This window comes from Ictalurus punctatus, chromosome 18 (assembly GCF_001660625.3).
Source record: "Ictalurus punctatus breed USDA103 chromosome 18, Coco_2.0, whole genome shotgun sequence".
Taxonomy (NCBI): domain Eukaryota; kingdom Metazoa; phylum Chordata; class Actinopteri; order Siluriformes; family Ictaluridae; genus Ictalurus; species Ictalurus punctatus.
In genome coordinates, this window is record NC_030433.2 from 1,575,001 (window position 1) to 1,595,000 (window position 20,000).

Consider the following 20,000-nt stretch of genomic DNA (forward strand, 5'->3'; position numbering starts at 1 on the left):
ACAAACGAGACAAAAATATTAAACTCGGTCATTTCATTTATTGGGGAAAATTATTCAAGATTACGTAATCTGCGAGTGGCAGGAGTATGTGAACGTCCAGGATTAGCAGTTAATCCGAAGGTGAAATTCGAGTCAGGTGTTTTCAATCGACGGGATGACGATCAGGTGTGAGCGAGCGAGCGAGCGAGCGTCCTGTTTTATTTAAAGAACGGGGATCGGCCAGAGTCTGATCTTCACGACACGTGTTTGTGGACGTGCATCATGACACGAACAAAAGGAGATTTCTGAGCGCCTCGGAGAGGGGAGGGGGGCGGGATTTAAATCGTTGACGCTCATCTGGACGGAAAAGGTCACAAAAACCGTCTCGAAAAGGGTTTGGACTCCAAACTGATCCACAGTCAGACACATTGTGTACACATGGAGGAAATTTCAAAATTCTAAGCTAAGCACGCAAGTCATTCTACCAAAGAATGACTAAAGAAGAATTAAGGATAAAGAAGTGAGATAAGTGTCATTTTTTTTTTTTTGGCTCATCACCTACTTTTAGGACTTGACGTTTTAGATCGTATTTATGCAGATATACGGAAGATTCGAAAGGGTGCACAAACTTTCAAGCGCCGCTGTACATCGTTCTCCCCGTCTCCAAAGAGCCTGTCTTTTACCTGCCTATTTTTAAGGCACATAAACATAGTTCCTCTCTGTATCCTTCCTCAACTTCTTCACTCCTCCCCCACTTCCAGCCACCCTCCCTCCCTCCCTCCCTCCCTCCCACTCTACCTGTCCTCGCTCCTCCAGTTCGGTGAGGATCACGATAGAGCAGCTCCTCCACTCCCAGATCATCCTCCAGAAGTCCTCGATGGTGTGCTGCAATGGGCCCTGACACGCCATGTACGAGTCCTTCTGCCTGTAGCCCTGCACAAAATAAAGATCTTTAAATAAAGGATTTATCCTTCATTTTCCTGGCAACGGCGTGAGCACGGCGTGCGGAGCTGTAGTGTGTGAGCATAAATGCAGACAACCGGTGTGTTGGTGTTTAACAACCAAAGTGACCGTGATTCAGTACAACTGATAAACAAATAAACAAACAGAGTCTTCAGGGTGGGATTGGACTCCAGCCTGCAGGTACGCAAACAGTAACAGCCGGGGGAAACGACCCGAACGGGCCAAAACACACACACACACACACACACACACACACACAGAAACGAAAGACGGTCCTCAGACAAAATCAATCCCTTTCTCTAATACACAAATGCCTTCGTAATCTCATTCGGCCACGGTCTAAATAGACGGTGAAATTGCTTTAGCACTGAAAAGCTGCACTTGGTGAGTGTGCGAGGAAGACACTCACATCGATGAAGGACGCATTGATGTAGTCCGTGTTCTCCTCACCGCGCTTTACAGGAATGATCACGCGGTTAAACTCGTCTGGAAGAGCGGAAGAAAGTGAGACAGGCCAGGTTCAACTTTACACGTAGTTCGTCAATCAAGAGTGATCATAGGCATTTATTTATTTATAAAGCTTACTGGACTGACACACACACACACACAGCCGCACAAAGCTTACACGGAATGATCTGCAGCACACGGTTCTTCTTCATGTTGGCTGGAAGGTTCCCGGTTCTCATTTTATCATTCTGGATCTTTATAGAAGTGAGTTTCTACAGAGAGAGAGAGAGAGAGAGAGAGAGACACTAAATAAACAAATAAATAAAATGGCTTCACCATTTTACTTTATAATAAAGAAGGTATTCTTCTTGACATTACGATATCGCAGTACGGGGGTGTGCGCTATGACGATACATAAAAGAGCTGCGACGAGTAATGTAAGGGTACGACTGATGTCGGGCCACACCCACCTTAAACTCCGCCTCCAGCCCGCCACAGCCGGCTCCAGGTAAAGGAGAGTAGAGTTTGGCCAGGTGAGACTCTAAAGAGGTGACCTCCAGTTCTGTGTCTCCATACAGGTAGTGTTCCAACAGAGCCTGGAAAATAAATACGTACTGCATCTGTGGGAGAGAGACAGAAAGAACGAGAAACGCACGGTTAAAGCTTTCCGATCGTCCGGTTAGAAGACATCAGGCCTGAAATAACGGCACTTCCGAAAACCGTTAAATCCAATCTCATTTCCAGTCGCTGCACTAAATTACCATTATTAAAACTACAGTCGGTAGGAACGATTATCTATTTTGATGCACAAGTGTTCTGGATCACTCCTTTAGGCAGGAACTGTATGGAATAGTGCAGGTTTAAAAGCTGGAACACGTGGAATAACAGCTAGACAGGTGGCCCGAGATCAGAGTATGAGGGTGAGGTCAGAGTACGGTCGAGGTGAGGCAGAGGATGAGCGTTAAAACGTTAAATTAAATAGGCTTTGTTGTAAGTGAGAACTACGTAGCATCCATCGCACCCAAAAAGGCCCTCCTGACCGCCAAGTATATAGATCAGATCTGTAAGAGACGTGAGTTCGGGTACAAATCAAAAGTACAACGTTCGCCTGCTCTGGGTTAACGAACAGGGACCGAAAGCCAGGGTGCACAAGATGGCAGAGAGAACATCGTCGGAGTGTGTGAACCGAACTAACATCGGTCTGGACCATCTGGCACCGCTGGGCTCGGATTCTCGTGACGAAGCCGAACACGTCCACCTTCCTCTCGGCGGCCATCATGTCCAGCATGGCGTCGATCACGATGAAGGTGCCCGTCCTCCCGACACCCGCGCTACGAGAGACACACAGAACGGACGAGAAAAATCATGAAATGCACAACTCTACCGAGAACAACAGGTGTACACAAACGTAGACTTTTGAACGTGCTCGTATTTAACCTACGTGACTAACAGCGACCGTGTCTACGTGTAAAGATCGAAAGATTCCACTCTGAAAGGAACCGTTTCTTATGCGCCTTAATATCCGCCGGGTACGGGTCACCCAAACTAAAGTCACGTGCGTGTGAGAAGCACGTAGCTGCGTCTTCAAATGTCCTCGTTACATAGAAAGGATATTTTACAATTGCTTAAAATGTACAACTGTGATTCTGTACGTTCCACACAAACAGATTCCGATTGCAAAGGTGATCGGGGAGAAACGTCGCGGTTTATATGTTACGTTGCTGTCTGCGTGTTTATTTAACGCATCGTTAAGGATGAACGACCTCGTCGGATCGGATCGGATCGGATCGGGCTCGGACGGAAACTTCAACCGAGCCTCGACGAGTTTAATGTGAATGTTTGTACTGCAGTTGACCTAGTGCTCAAATTTTTTAACAGGTTTTTGAACACACGCTCACACGTCAAACTGAATTTACTACACCTGTATTATTATTAGATTACGAACTCCATTCGAGCGAGCACTCTATTGTTAAACTGATGTTTCATGCAGTAGTGACTCTTCTTTGTCGTACGGTATCTGTGCACGGTATCAAAAGGCATGTTCTGTGAGGGGAAAGATGAAGAAAAGGCACCTGCAGTGTACCACTATGGGCCCAGCATACTGTGGGTTGCACGCTTTAACCTTTTTAAGGAACTTAAGCATGCCGATGGGGGTAAAGGGCACACCAAAGTCTGGCCAGCTGGTGAAATGGAACTGAGTCACCAGCCTCTGGGGCTTCTTCCCTGATACATCCCCCACCTACAGACACAGAAACGAAACGAGTTTGTTAGCTTGATCAACACCATAACTAGATGAAACAAACACTTCAATCATTCGCCTGCACACTTTAATGAGCCTTCTCACACTCAACACGACATCACAAACTAGGGATGCAACTTTCCGGGATTCCGAGGCTTTGATGATACGGTTGCGCCGTCGATCCTTTCGGAGAAACGACCTGGAACAGAAAGGCCGACGCGAAAGTACTGGAACGGCAAGGAACGAATTCTTCCGTTTCGGCTCCATACTCTGAACGCGTCCGGGTCCGAGATCGAAAGTCGAACGAGACGATAGATCGGAAATCCAGCTTCCGGTTCCAGATATTTACGTCCTGACGCGCAAGAACAAGGCAACAATTTGGAATGCTCTGAGAAAGAGAGGGAGTGGTGTACCGACAAGCCGACGTGGAAGAAGAGGGCCGGGGAAATGAGGGGAACATCGTGAGAGCGGTGAAGAAAAGAAAAAAAACGGAAACAATAGAGAGTGACATCACCGACAACCTCCACGGGGCAAGGGTGAATTCATCACGAGCCGTCGTTCGAAGAAGACTTCGAGAGCAGAGATGTAGAGGCCGTACCAGACCGCTCATCAGCGGGAAGGATCGGGCGGCCAGACTGGAAACTGCAAAGTAACACAGAGATGACCCACTAGAGCCCTGGAACCAAGATTAAACCCCACCAATGCGATGGAAAGGCCAGAAGGATCGATTGGGAGGAACTTCCATCAGGAGACTGATCAGAGAAACCCCCCTCAAAACAAACGACGACTGAAAGAAGCTGTGGTACAAGCCTGGACAAGACGGATACAACGGTTTGCTAAAGGGATATGCGACCAAATATTAAATGTTACTTACTTAGAATCGACCTTGCTTTTTCAATACGTTCGGAAGGCACTGTAAACGGTCAGACTGGTCAACCGGCGTTAAGTAATAACCTCGGGTTGACCGGTTTTAATCATTTTTGTTCCAGGGAGTAGAAACATAAGACTTCAGGTGACATCCTATTTCACGGCAGCAGCTAAATGGTCTGGTTGACACATTTCTACGACCTGCACACTAGAACCCGTATTAACAGAGACCTCCAGATCCAATACCTGCTGAATGCAGAACTTGCGTACGGTGTAGTCCACCAGCACCGTCATGTCCTCTACAGAAACACGGATGTTCCCGTACGTCCAGCAGCCCTGATCCGGCCAGTACTGAGCACACTTACACTGAAACACACCATCCACATTTTCACCATTCCAGTCATCAGTGTTGTTCTCACTATAATAATAATAATAATAATAATAATAATAATAATAATAATTCAATAACAAGAATAATCATCGTCAATCCTTCTCACTAATGGACTCCAAGTACAATAATTCACGATACTAGAACCGTTTCCCGAAACACGTCCGACAAATAATTACCACCTCTCTTTTTACTTTAACCAAATTTCTTTCATCTGCTAAAATAAACTTTAGTTGGTGCGCTAGCAGAAAAGATTCCTCTGGCAAATTTGCATTTCTGTCAAGATGTATGAACAATGGCGCTGCTTTAATATGCAAATTAAATTTCTGAATACTTATCTGTGCAGTGTGGAAGAGGAAAGGACTGTTTCAGTAACTTATGGTGGGTAATTCTTCATGTTTTTGGCTGTTTTTTTATTAAATAAAAATGACTAAGTGGTTAGGCCCTGGACACTCGCTTACGTCTCTATTCGCCGGGCCGTCATGCGCATTTTTCGGTAGGTAAATCGCAAAAACTGGTCATATTAGCTAACTGGCTACCACTAGAGATGCACACTACCTTAAATTTTTCCCGACTTTTAAGACGAGGCCAAAATCCAGCGAGTCTGAATATTTATAATATTTTATTTACTGATCCAGTGTACCTCCTTCCTCTCCTTCAGGTTGGTCACCATGACAATGGTGGCAGTGTTCTGCTCCCAGATCATTCTCCAGAAGTCGTTCACAGTCTCCTCTTTTGGCCCTGACACACACACACACACGCACTTTATTTACGAGCTCCAAATGACTTGTCCTGAGCTTTTCAATATCTTTTCCACCCCTCACATATTGTTCTTCATTAATATTTTTATTTACCTTGGGCAGCTATAAATTTGTTCTTCTCCTGATAGCCCTGTTCAGAGCGAGAGCGAGAGCGAGAGAGAGAGAGAGCGCATTAGTTGTCTCTAACCACTCATTATGTGCGAGTGAACGATGGTGCTCCAACTCACATTAATGTAAGAAGCGTTGATGAAATCTGAGTCTGGGACGCCCTCTAGAGGGGAGAGATGTACCCTGCAGTGATCATCTGAGAGGGAGGGGGAAAGAAAGAATAAGAATGAGAAAGAGAGAGAGAGACAGACAGCATTTTCTATGGTTATGCAAGACAGTACTTTATGGAATGCTGCTGCATTTATTCAACCCGTTCTTTATCTGCCAAATCAGTGAAATATGGGCAATTGTTTCAGACGACAATTAACTTGTTTTCCTGTGCGCTAAGATAAGAACAGAACTCTTGCTTACTGGAAACTCACTTACCATGGAAGTCTAATGACAACTGTTAGCAGTCAATACGGAACATTTAACATAAAACACCTACAGTACATGGATTCTTTTCTTCAGTCAAAAATATCGCAAGTCGAGCTCTGAATCTGTAACCGGTCCCGTCAGGGATGGGACCACAGCCGATATCTAGCGAATGTGCAAGTAACTATGGTTCGCACAAGGAACTTTTGAATCCTCTCCTACGGCCGTGTGCGTGTACATCACCCAGACTCACAAGGCAGAATGTTGACGTATCGGTTCTTCTCCTTGTTCTCCTCTTTGGAGGCGGCGTCACACGAGGCCTGGATGGGGCAGACTGGCAACGCCTGCAGAGAAGAAGCACAGAAAACCAATCAGACGTCATGGACGTACACGGACCGCGCTTTAATCTGCAATCCACAAGGTTAGAAAACTACAATTAATAACCAAAGGACCATAAAGTGAACCAAGGAGGAACAAGCTACCAAAAAAAAAAAGTATTTTAAATCAAATACATTAAATATAAAAAATAATGCAAAAAAAAACACAACAACGAAAAAAAACCATTACGGCACTTGCACTTTACTTTATGAGACAAAAGGTCAGTCTATGAAACAGACAACTGAAAGGCATATCGAAGGTTAAAAAAAAGATGATAAAAAATAGCCTTATATAATAAAAGGTGGGGGGAAAAAAACAGAGGTGAAAAAGTTGTATAAAGTTGATGTGATAGAGTGACTGAAGTGGACTAATGAAAAAAATGATTATTATGTGCTATAGCAAAGGTGTGCTTTGGTCTGCGTGACGGACCGTGATTGGTTTGTGCTCTTACGATGACGTCATTCTCATACCAGTCTGATTCACACTTCTATGTGCGGAGTTAAAAACCAACTGCCCAACATTCATCCTGCTCTAAACTCAGCTAGAACATCCCAGATGAATAAAGCGATGCACAATGATTCAGCTGATTCATGAGTCACATGGTATGACAGTGCACGATGTGTGTGTGTGAGAGTGTGTGTGTGTGTTTACATTGAATTCCTCCCGGAAGAGTTTGTTGTCATCAGCCATGCGGCGGTTCATTTCCTCCTCGAGCTTGTCTACTGGAAGGGGCGGGTACTTCCTGTTTGTGCTGGGCGAGCGGGCCAATAGCGGCACACTCTGAAGCTCTGAGGTCCGACAGAACGGAAAAAGGAAAGGAAGAGGAGTGCAAGAAACAGGAAAGGAGGAGAGAAACATAATCACGTCCCGCGGACAAAATAAACGGTCAGGGAACGACGAGTGCAAATCACGTGACCGTACGGATAAAAATGAACGGATGAAGCACTTTCTTTGTAAAGCTTGCAATCACAGCTAACAAATCTGGCCAGCAGTGGGCAGCACAGTACAGTTTAAAAAAAAAGAAGAAGAAGAAAAAAAAAAAAAAGAGAACAGTCACATTAGGAAAGTCACACACACGCGCACTCACAATTATTCACACCTAAGGGTAATTTCGCCTCGCCAATCCAAACACTGGCATGTTTCTGGAAGGTGGGAGCAAACCAGAGAACCCGGAAGAAACCCACGAGTACACCGAGAGCACGGGGGGAAACATGCAAAACTCCACAGAGGAAGTAACACGAGTACAGGATTAAACCTGGACCCTGACGCCGTAATGCCGCACCAACATGCCATCCTACATTTACATCCATTTTAAACATACGGTCAGGTCCGCAAATATTTGGACAGCGACACTACTTGCATAATTTTGGCTCTGCACAGCCACCACGATGGATTTTTAAAACGAAACAGCCGAGATGCAATCGAACTGCAGACGTTCAGCTTTAATTCAAGGGGTCGAACAAAAATATATGAAACGTTTAGGAACTGGAACCATTTTTAATACGCAGTTCCCGTATTTCAGGGGCTCGGACGTGATGGGACAGATTAACGTAATCTTCAATAAAATGTTCATTTTTAATACTCCGTCGAGAATCCTTTGCAGGCGATGACTGCTCGGAGTCTGGAACCCACGGACATCGCCGGACGCTGGGTTTCCTCGTTCGTTACGCTTGGCCAGGCGTTTACTGCGGCGGTCTTGAGGTGTCGTATGTCCGCGGGTCTTTCCGCCTTCGGTTTTGTCCTCGGCAAGTGAAATGCGCGCTCGATCGGGTTGAGATCGGGCGACCGACTTGGCCATCGCAGGATATTCCACTTCTTTGCTTTAAAGACGTCCGGGTTGCTTTCGCAGTCCGTGTTTGAGTCTTCGAGTCCGATTAACTTCACTGAATCTGAGCAGACGATACATCGCTATACACTTCAGAATTCATCCGGGCGCATCCATCTTCCGTCGCGTCATTAATAAACACTAGGGAGCCAGCGCCATTGGAAACCATGCGTGCCCACGCCATCACACTGCCTCCACCGTGTTTTGCAGATGATATGGTTTGCTTCGGATCATGACTTTCCAAGCCTTCTCCTTACTTTTTCCTGCCCAGCATTCTGGTACAGGTTGATCTTCCTTTCATCTGTCCAAAGAATGCTTTTCCAGAACTGGGCTGGATTTTTTTTTTTTTTTTTTAAGATGTTTTTGGCAAAGTCTAATCTGGCCTTTCTATTCTAGAGGCTTATGAACGGTTTGTCCTGAACCCTCTGTATTTGCTCTTCTCTTTCTTTATAGGAGACTTGGATAATGAAGAACACGCCTACCTCCCGGAGCGTGCTCTTCACTCGGCTGGATGTTCCGAAGGGGTTTTTCTTTACCGTCGAAAGGATCCTACGATCATCCACCACTGATATCTCTGTGATGGATTTTTAAAAAATAAATAAATAAATAAAATTCTTTGGCCTGTTTCACTCGCATCGAGAGCTCCTTGGACCGCATGCCGTGGGTTCACAGCAACAGCTTCCAAATGCGAATGCCACACCTGGAATCAACTCCAGACCTTTTACCCGCATAACCGATGAAGAAATAAACGAAATAGCCCAAAACCGTCCGTGAAACGGCTTTTGAGCCGAAATGTCCAATTACCGTCGGCCCCTTGAAAAAACCTGTTACGCAGAGCTGTACTTCCTAAACCCTTCCTCCACCGTGGATGTGAATACACGCAGATTAAAAGACGAGAGACTGCACTTTACGCCCATATTCATTATCTAACTGTATCTTGGATGTGTTTTGGGTAAACAGACAAAAACAAAAACGCGTGTCAGTGTCCAAATACATATGGACCCAACTGTACTTTAATACAGTTTCTCTTTATAAAGCTTTAAGGGTCTAAAACTGTCAAAGTAACAGTGGAAAATGGAGCGCGCTCACAATTCTGTCATCCACACGATGTACGTCCTTACAGGGGAATACAGTGAGGACTCATTTTATGCCCCGCCTCAGACATTTTACCAAAACGTAACACGGCATGACTATGTAAACGTGCATGCTAAACCGGTACAGGATTTTAAAAAAGAAATAAATAAAATCAACAGCCGATGACGGGGCTTTGCAAACTTTTCAAAGTTTTCTCAAAGTCCAACACTGACCGTAACAGTAAAAAAAAAAAAAAAACAATTCAGAGCGATACTTCCAATTTATAAGGATTTCCATAGACCCCAGCTGAAACCCAGACATGTGAAAAGGGTCTCTCTCTCACACACACACACACACCTGTATCGTCCGTCCTGCCATTGGTCAGTCTGAAGGAGGTTGAGTGGCTTCCTGCCTGCTTGTACTTCTTAAACCTGTCACAACATAGTGATACAAATTTTTTAAAAAAAGGGTAAAAAAAAAAAAAAAAATCAGCATCATGAATAAGCTTTAACTCAGCACGGATGCGAGAGAGAAAGGAAAGAAAAGAACGCAGAGGAGCTGGAACGACGCAGGTGATCACTGCTAGCGGCAGGAAGGTTGTGAGAGTTTAAAAGTGAGGACCGGCAGAGAAAACAAAACAAAACAAAAAAACAAACACCGTTGCGTGATCCTTAACCCGGAACTGCGCGGCTCTACGGATTACACCTGGCAAACGATGTAAGTTTACTGCATACATCGTGTGTGTGTGTGTGAGAGAGTGAGTGAGTGTCTATCACCTGACCTGAGCATATAGAGGACGATGATGATGAAGATGATGACCAGCAGAGACGATAAAGCCACCGTCACAGCGATGATCGCCGTGTCTTGATTCGAGGAGGATCACGCGTTGTACACGAGTCCCAAAAAAAAAACAAAAAAAAAGACACAAGTTAGCTGGATTGCTTACATCACAGGGTAGGTATTATGAGCATGCAATATGTACTATATTAAACTATACTTCACATATATACACACACACACCGCTATGGAGTATAAAAAGTTTTTTTTTTTTTTTTTTTAAATGAATCGGCCGATTTGTCTCCTCATCACAGAAGGCATGTAGTACAGGACTTTTACAGCAAGCAGTCGAACCGGCACTCTCCGCTTTTAAAAACGCTCGAGCGACGGAGCCGATGAGAAATGCCGGTCCGGTGGCGGTAACCACGGAGATTTACGGACGTCCGTTGCCGCTTGGCGAAGAGAAGAGGATGTACGTGTAGAAAATGGCGACGGAGATGCATTGAGAATCGTTTTAAAACCAACCCCATGAACAGCAGTCTAACTGAATCATGAGACATGAGAAGATTCTCAAACCTGGGTCATATCCGAGCCATTTCTAACCTTTTCCACTTCTGGATCGGATTATTATTGGTGCAAACATAGTTCCGGTACCGGCTGGTTTCTCTGCATGAAAGTATGCATTCAAGTATTTAAAAAAAATAAAATAAAAATAAAAACACACAACGACAACGCAATATGAACCTTTACCTTCACCGCCTCCGCTTCCTCCTGTGGAAAAGAGACGCCAGACTTATATCTCACTTACAAACGGTAATCAGAGCATTGGTTAGAAACGATTAAATAGTCAAATCAGGGTAACTACGGAGGTATGCATGTGCTATAAACTCTTATACTGCTTTTAACAGTATCTTAACTGTAAGATCCCAAACACACACACACACACACACCTGGAGGAATGCTGACGAATGGCGTGGTGCTGATTTCAGTGGTCGTACTGGGATGAGTACTCGAAACATCGTGATCTGGCTTATTTTCATCGGCGAGGGTTGCAGCGGAAGGGCCCGCAGCCGTGGAAGGAGTGGACAGGGTCGTGGGACGAACAGCGGAAGGGACGGTGGTAGGCCCTGTGGGCGGAGCACCGGTGTGATTAGTGTCGCCGGGAGGCAGAGGTGGAGCAGGGGTAGGAGGGGCTATGGGGTCCCCTTGAGCTGGTGTCTTTGCCGTTACATTCGTGGAGTCACCGATGGCAGGTTGCTCGGTGGGCGGGGCTGTGATTGAAGGGGTGGGGCCATGAGTAAGGTTGTGCGCTGTGGGAGAAGGGGTTGTGGGTGTCACAATCTGATTCGGATCTGAAAGAGCAGAAATAATAATAATGATGATGAGCAATATATATATATATTAAAGAATGTGTTGCTCCCACCCTCATGAGATGATGTTTTGTGGTATAAACTATAACGGCAGGATGTAACCTTGACTGTCGCCTAGAATTATACACAGCTCGAAAATTCACTGCACCTTCAAAATCTATAAACGCTTAGCGGCAGATTAGCGAGTCTGACGATACAACGCAGAGGGAGCGGATATAAAGACGTTTGTCTCTGGACGCATTTATCGCAGGAAGATTAATCTCCAGCTAACATTTGCACAGGAAACGCCGCAGGCGTGATTGCCGTAACACTGGGATTTAACGTGGTGCAGGTAGTGATCACTGGCGCTACGAGAATGTGTGAGAACGTAGTGCGAGTAATTCGGCCGTACTGAAGTCATAAAAAAGGCACGAATTTAACGCATGGTATCTTAACGAATTAAAAGTCTACCCTGATTATTCCGATATAATAAAAGCAGACCTTACCTGAGAGCTTGGGTGTTTCCTGGGCCCAACCAAAGGCCAACGCAAACAACAGGAGCAGGGGACACAGACCCATACTGCCCTGAGAGAGAGAGAGAGCGAGAGAGCGAGAGAGCGAGAGAGAGAGAGAGAATGCAAAGCATCTTTGTCAATTTCATTTCCTCGCTCTGTATCAAGCAGCCAATCATCAGGCCTCACAATTTTCCCTCCTTGCTACTGATAAAGCACACGTACATTCAACTCGTGTTTATGTTCGATTCCAAATAGGAAAAGTTGTCCGGTTTTAAACCGTAAGCATGAATCTCGTTGCGACAGGAAACAGGAAAAGGGGGTCCGGTTAGATTCTCTCTAGATTCGCCAAGGCCAAGATATAAGGCCATGCTGATGAATGAAATTGGTCAAACTCAATATTTAAAGAAACAGAAACCAGTTATAATGGAGCTGGTTGGCGTTATCAAACTACTCACCATACTCTTAAAAAAATGAATCGATCACGACCCAATCGATGTACTATGATCCTACACTGAGCTACCAATACTACTGCTACCACTACTAGGGCACTAGATCACTCTGAAGCGCTTGGCTGCTCTGATTGGTTAGGAAGGAAATAGCAGTCTTGCACTTTAGTGGTTTCCAGTGTTCGAGCACCAAACCACTCTGGGTGAAGGCATGAGGTTTAGAACCCACAGCACTTCGCTATAAGCCTATTATTTAGCAACCAGACAAGCAACACTCTGATTGCTGTAATTGCTATTGCCTTAACCGCTGTGGCAACCGCTACCATGAGCTAGGCTAAGCTAGCAAGCTGTGCCCCGGCCATATCTAATACAGCTGATCCAGCGAGCTGAAGAGCAAGACCCCGAGTGTGCTGCATTAGCCACAGTACAATAGATTCAGTGTGCGTGTGTGTGTGTGTGTGTGTGAGACAAGAGTTTGCTAGACAAGCAAAAGAGCTGAAAATGACCCCGCGATCGTGATTTTTAAATTCAATGTGTGTTCTGTGTCGCAATTACGCCATGGCATTTGGTAAGCTCAGCACAGCAGTGCTTTAAATGCGTCCGACGGGGCCGAGAGCCATTTCTGCAACTGCCAGCGCTTCACTTGTAAACGCGAGGTACCCGAGAACTCCGACGGGGACGTGACAGACGGGCAAAAGGTCCTGGAACATATAGTCCCGACAGTGCTCCAAGCTCGTCCTACACCCGGGGGTCACACTGTAGGGATGACGTCTGTTGTACGTTGTAAAAAGCGGACGTTTAAAGCCTACATGGTCAACGTTTCCTGTTAAAACGGTTCATTTACTCAGTCTAATCATCGTCGTGACGGGTTACCGTACCTGACGTTGACCATATGCTTGTCTAACGCGGGCGGATGGATTATACTCCACACCGATGAACTCGAAGCGTTCTCCACGTGGCGTGACATAAAGCCCAGCGATCGTTATTTATTAGCCGGGTCAGTGCAGGATCTGTGCAAAGGCTCCGCCCACTTACCTGCAAAAAAGTGCTCTGCATCACTCACTCATTCGCACAACGATTGCCTAGAGAGAGAGCGAGAGAGAGAGACAGAGCGAGAGAGAGAGAGACAGAGTGAGAGAGAGACAGAGCGAGAGAGAGAGAGAGAGAGAGAGAGAGAGAGAGAGAGAGAATGTGAATATTATAAAACTGCAAGCAGACAGATTCTCTCATTTGCTCAGGGCATGTCACGCTAAAACAGACATATTTTCGCACTAATAAGGCGGGTGTAGGCATGTGCCAACTTGTCAATTCTTAAAGACTCTAAAGGAAACGTACGGGGCGAGATTTTGACGCACGCAGCCGCCTCTGTGCGAATTCTGAACCGTGAAAGAAAGTCAGCCCGCGAGCTCTGGACATCGAGATAAGCCCCATGATTATTGCAAAATGGTTTCCTCTTGTCGGATTTACCGTGTGCTTTTTATTAAAGACGACGCGCAGATGTGATGTTCTTCTGTTCAAGAGTCTCTCCTGTAAGGCTTTTTCAATACAAGCAATAATACATTTCTAAACTCGGAAGCCCCGCCCACTGAGTTTATTCAGTCATCTCATAATGCCAGTACATAAATACATACATACATACATACATACACATATATATATATATATATATATATATATATATATATATATATATATATATATATATATATATATATATATATATATATATACATACACACACACACACACAAATTCAACGGCCACTTTAATAGGAATGCCTACGCATTCATGTGCGATCACGTGGCAGCACGGCAACGCATAAAGTCGTGCCGATACAGGTCAAGAGCTTCGGTTAATGTTTACATCAAACGTCAGAATGGTCGGTTGGGGGAATGTGGTTCAAGCTCCCTGACCCCAGCCGGGGTGAAAGGTAAGATCTACCTATCGAAGCGTTGAGAGAAAAACCGCAGCCCAGATCGAACTTCCAACTTGAGGCCTTTTCATCACATCTAGATAGTCGTGCTACTATAAAGTTTTACTCCGAGGTTAACATTTGTAACGCTCAGTTTGTGGATCTTTATTTTAAAATGTCTCGTCTCCGACGGCCCGCGGCATCTCCTCCACGTTGGGATGAAGCGTGTCGGCCTCCTGTCCTGCGTGAGGCGGAGGACGACGACCAGACTGGTTCAGGGAGAGAGAAACCTACAGTGAATCTTTACAACTGCGCTGCGCAGAAAAGCATTTCGGAACGCAGCACGGGTTAAAGCTCGAGGAACAGCGCATCGGGATCGGACAAGAACAGTGACGTCTTCCTCCAGGTATTTAAGATCCGGTGTACGTGAGCGCCTCGTTACGATCTCAGTCGAGCGGTGAGGAGAAACGTTCGGGACGTGCCGAATCCTCCAAAAACGTACGTACGATACGCCAGTCCTTAAATCACAAACACATCCAAGCATCTGTGCTGACATCACCCCCCTCCCGGCTGTGAACCAGACACACACGCGAGCGCACACACACACACACACACACACACACACACACACCCCACTCTGCTGCATTCGGGAAAGCATTTCCCGGCTGATTCGATCCCGGATAAAGGAATCATCACAGCGACTGGGGAGTTCGCGTTCGGTCGAGCAGGATTCAAAAGCGCACGTCCACGACTACAGAGAGCCGCGCTTCAGACGCGACCCATCGAGTCAGAGCGAACGGTTCATTTGCTAACACACAGCGTTAATCTGCTTACACACTGCTAAGAGTTTACATGGGTCACGCCAACACGGTCACTATTAACGTTCAGTTGTTGTCCAAACGGATCTATTATATATATATATATATAACCGCCGATGATCTAATCGACTCAGAAAGCACGTATTCGGGTGATACCTTTTTCTTTTCTTTTTTTTGGGGTCGTACGGAATTTGAAACGTGCATCATATTACACCCCGGATATGGACGATAGAAAACCGCACGTGGTACAGTCCGGGAGAGTGGCGTCTGTAGGTCTAGCCTAGTAAACGTTAGTGTAGAACGGGTCTCTGTCGGCGAGGGAAATCGTCCGGGGCGAGACGGTCCGACGTTCTGAACGGGGAGCTCGTGATTTAAAAACGCACCAAATCTAATAAAAACGACGATAACTTCAGCCAAATTCTCGGTCGATTCTTCGCCGATGGAGACGGTTAAACGTGGCGCGCGAGGACAGAGCGCCGTTTCCTCTACGCATGATTCAGCGACGACTCACAGCACATGACTGACGATCATGCCGCGCGCGCGCACACACACACACACACACACACACACGATTGTGGTTTCTTTGAGGGATTGTCCATTGCAGTTTCACCAGGCTGGATTAGATTGTGGCTTTGACAGCTTGATTGCTAACTTGTGTGTGAGACTTTCTTATTTATTTATTTATTTATTTATTTATTTTTAACTTTTAAGACTCTTTTAATGCATCACTGTAGTACATTTACATATGTACTTTTTTTTTTTTTTTTTTTTTTTTTTTAAGAACCCCATCAGACCCCCCCCCCCCCCCCCCCCCCACACCCCCCTCCCAGCCTGCACTCACACTGCACTTAACGTTCCAGGCCTGAGCGCGCGGACATCGTTACGATGCGACGTTCTGTTTGGAAGAAAAAAAGTTACTTATCTCAACATTAGTAACGTTACTCATCTTTAAACGTACTTTATTTATTTATTTATTTTAAGATCAGATCGCTAGCCCTGCTGTCCCTCCTAGTGTGTTTTTTTTTTTACTTTTAGACATAATCGCCATCAAGCATTTGGAACAGCGTGACATTTCGGACCGGAAGTCAAGGACACGACTATCGGTTTTCAGTTAAGCAGCACCGCACGCTGCCACGCCCGTCCGCTCGGAGCACCGCGTACCGTCACAGATACACGGTGATAATACTGGAAGATTTTCTTCTCAAAAGGGGGATACGGTCCGGGAATATGAGAAATATGGATACGAATAGGAGGTGCACTTTCTACCTTTTTATTTATTTCCCGTTCCTGTTTAGGCCACACCCACTTCTGGTCTAAATACGGATACAGGTATTCGAGGCGCTGAACAGATCCAGATAGTGGCGTTGTGCTGTACACCTGATGTTTTATAGACGAGAGCACGCTGTGAAAACATCGACCCTGAGCCGGTTCGGTTCGGGGTCGACCGATTTTAACGGGTCTTTCGGGGCGAGGCGCGTCTGTGGTCAGGTTTCAGAGACGGTCGGGTGATCGTCCGTCGTGACGCGACACGAACGCGCGCGTGAAGACCAGAGAGCGGCGACGGCGGCCTCTTGAATTTTCCGTGAAATAACGGGAGAAAGGAAAAGCGCATTTTGGGTGAAATTCAAGACTGGAATCGCTGCATGCTAATGCTTAGCGGTGGGCGCTAACCGTGCGTTTTCTCACGTAGGCGTATCGCTAGCGTTCGAGTACGAAATCCAACGGAAATTGACCGAAGCGATTAAACGTACTGAAGTTATCCAGAGCGCGTCGTCTCAACCGCGACGTCGACTTGGGGGTATTCCTCTCAGATCCGAGATCGTGAACGTCGTCACGTCAACGGCTGGCCGCGACACGATAACAACCCTACTGGAACGCTACAGACAGATCGGTATGTACTTTATCGGCCGCCTTAGAACATCGCGTTATTGTAAAACGTCTGCTGAGCCTAACCAACAAAACACGCACGCGGAGACGGAGAACGCCTTCGAGGACAGAAAAGGGTGTGTATTCCAAAACCCCGGGGAAGGCGAGCGCGGGCACGAAGAGCCGATCGTGCAGAAGCGGAAGGCGATCGAGACCAGACCAGAGCAATCAAGACGAACCGTATCGACGGTTTACCGTCAGCAAAGCAAAGCCTGTGTTCAGCTTCAGACCAGACAAGGCGTGGACTCGGATTCGCGTCAAGCACAGCCGAATTCATCCGAGAGGGGAAACGTCCCCGTCTTTCTCCGGCGGTCTAATCTCGAGACGACCTTGACACCTCTTTGGGAAATGGCGTCCTGGAAGGTTAATTGCTCTGTGTGTTCCAGGACGGCTCAGCGAATGTTAAAAAAAAAAAAAAAAAGAAAAAAAAAAAGGAACGCTCACGAGAAGGAGGTAAAGAAGCTCGTGGACAAGCTCGAGACATGATCCGGCAGGCACGGCGCACATTCAGAAAGACCTACATTTCATCATTTGGACTCGCCTACCGCATCCAAAAAAAATCCCCTCTGCGCCGTTAAAGGAGAAAACGAACGCCGAACACGCGCTCTGGGATTTAAAGAAGCAATTTTTACATGCCGCTCGGAGAAGAAATAGGCCACGCCGTACCCCGGAGGAAAACCCGCTCTCAGTAATCGGTTTCCTAACACTCCTTCTGGTCTCCGCGCGTGGTGTAACGGTGCGAGAGTTTCACATCGCGATTATCGCGAGCAAAACTATCACGGTCATCCGTATCACCACGGTGCTGTTAAAAAGTGCTGAACACGTACGATAAGTACGACACGCACGCTGAAGTCATTTAAACGGGTTTTATGTTCGACTATAGAGGGATGGACGGTTGTCACTGGGCTCGCTGCGATCGTGTAGTTCAGTGAGAGGACACGGCGGAAGGCGGCGGCGGCGCTCGGGAGAACAACCGATTCCACTCCCGACGGGACCAAATCCGAAGTGCGGTCATATTTTGGATTTTCTAAAAAAGTTTCTGAGGGAAACTTAATAGAAGATGGTAACCCTGTCTGTAGAGCTTTCCAGAAAAGAAAGCTGCCGCGAAAGGGGGCGTCGGCATTCCGTTGGCGCTTCTCCCCCTCCGCCGATCGGCGGCCCGGGTGTTTGGGATACAAGTACGAGTTAGCGACGTGTCGTCCGTGAACAATTCGTTCGTTCTGGACGAATCTTTAATATGACTCGCGAACAAGGAGTCGTCTCAGAGTGATTCGTTCATTTTTGAGCACGCGTAGGGATGTGCAACATCCCTACAGGCTCCGTACGGGAAACGGAAATGATTCGTTCGCGTCTCGAGTCTTTCCGCTTCGAGTCGTTCGTTCTTCCGGTGACCGCGCCATAGGGAAATGCACCACGCGGTACCGGAAACGAGACGGACGGACGACGCGAACCCGAAGATTCGAGAGGCGAACGAATCGTTTCTGTTTCCGGGGGAACAGACGTGACAAATGTGACGTGACGAGAGAGAACGACTCGGATGGGGAGTTGAGGTGAACCGACGGACTCCGTAGCCTGGAAACCGAATGCTAAGCTATTAATTAATCAATTCTTTTTCTCATCATTCGGCTGCATTAGCCAATAGTTTGTTTTATAGTTTATTAAGTACTACACGTGTTGTGGAATTGAACGTGTAACCGTAATGACTCGGGGGAAAAAAAGATTCGTTCATATCGCTGAATGAGATTCAAAGATCCGAGTCGGTAAAAACGACCCGAACCTCCCATCGCTAGCACAAGCGGCTTCAAAAACCAGAGAAAGAAAAAACCCTCCTTCTTGCCATTCACAAAAGAATAGTTTTCGTCTCGTACTCACGTTTAAACCTGACGCACTTCACCTCAATGCCGGTAATTATACGGCGTGCGTCATATCCCACCGCCCGCTGCACTACACACCTCGGCTGATCCGGTCGACGAAACTGAGGCAAACTGATGCAGGGCAAAGCGCTCGCGATGCGTCACCTCACAGTTCGACAACAATACGAGGATAAACACTCGTACGCGTATTCGTCAGTCTGTATTAATTCACATCAACAACCAGGTTATTTTATTAGATCACATTAGCTACAACTTTATCGCCTGGTTCCGATCAACCACGGCAACCGAGGGAATTAAAAAACAGGAGCCGTCGCTTGCCTTTGGGTTTCCTAACGAGTGTATGATCTGTTCACTACAGTACGTACACTTGCGAAGGTGTGAGGTGATTCAGAAATAAACACCCGGTGCGTCTGAAGTAAAAACCCTCTCCACTGAGACAGAACCAGCTGGCATAGAGAGGATTTTTCCAAATATAGCACTGTTTACATGTGGCCATGATGTTTAAATGACACGAGACACAATATCGGTTACTCTGCTTTATGCTGCCTGCGCAAGCAAAACACAGTTTCAGTAAGCGCTCTATTCAGGTCAGGGTTACCTCCGAGCTGCATCAGCCAAAGAACATATTTAAAAGCTCATTTAAAAAAAATCCAAACACATGATTTGTGTTATTTTGTTACCAAAGGACACGGGCCTTACTGGAATACGTTCCTATAGCTGGATATTAACAAACATCTCCAACAACAACAGCGCCCCCATCCCCAACATCGCCCCAACAGCGCCCCCATCCCCTACATCTCCCCAACAGCGCCCCCATCCCCAACATCGCCCCAACAGCGCCCCCATCCCCAACATCTCCCCAACAGCGCCCCCATCCCCAACAGCGCCCCAACAGCGCCCCCATCCCCAACATCTCCCCAACAGCGCCCCCATCCCCAAC

General features: G+C 46.5%; 1 protein-coding gene across 4 annotated transcripts in view; it reads right to left on the reverse strand.

Moving 5' to 3' along the window:
* The window catches only part of ptpra (protein tyrosine phosphatase receptor type A), a 33,908-nt gene that overhangs the window by 8,332 nt on the left and 5,576 nt on the right, over positions 1–20,000 (reverse strand). The window contains exons 2-19 of one of the 4 annotated variants that reach the window (XM_017493137.3): positions 13,566–13,612; positions 12,076–12,154; positions 11,171–11,572; positions 10,971–10,991; positions 10,225–10,306; positions 9,801–9,874; positions 7,196–7,332; positions 6,420–6,510; positions 5,872–5,948; positions 5,738–5,774; positions 5,527–5,624; positions 4,742–4,861; positions 3,462–3,628; positions 2,585–2,720; positions 1,860–2,009; positions 1,568–1,661; positions 1,352–1,428; positions 778–912 (exon numbers count right to left, since the gene is read on the reverse strand). In XM_017493137.3, coding sequence (XP_017348626.1) covers positions 778–912; positions 1,352–1,428; positions 1,568–1,661; positions 1,860–2,009; positions 2,585–2,720; positions 3,462–3,628; positions 4,742–4,861; positions 5,527–5,624; positions 5,738–5,774; positions 5,872–5,948; positions 6,420–6,510; positions 7,196–7,332; positions 9,801–9,874; positions 10,225–10,306; positions 10,971–10,991; positions 11,171–11,572; positions 12,076–12,154; positions 13,566–13,586 — 1,998 coding nt within the window. In that variant the 5' untranslated portion in view covers positions 13,587–13,612. The remainder of the gene's footprint in view (positions 1–777; positions 913–1,351; positions 1,429–1,567; positions 1,662–1,859; positions 2,010–2,584; positions 2,721–3,461; positions 3,629–4,741; positions 4,862–5,526; positions 5,625–5,737; positions 5,775–5,871; positions 5,949–6,419; positions 6,511–7,195; positions 7,333–9,800; positions 9,875–10,224; positions 10,307–10,970; positions 10,992–11,170; positions 11,573–12,075; positions 12,155–13,565; positions 13,613–20,000) is intronic. The other 3 variants (XM_017493139.3, XM_017493138.3, XM_017493140.3) reach the window with 3 other exon arrangements.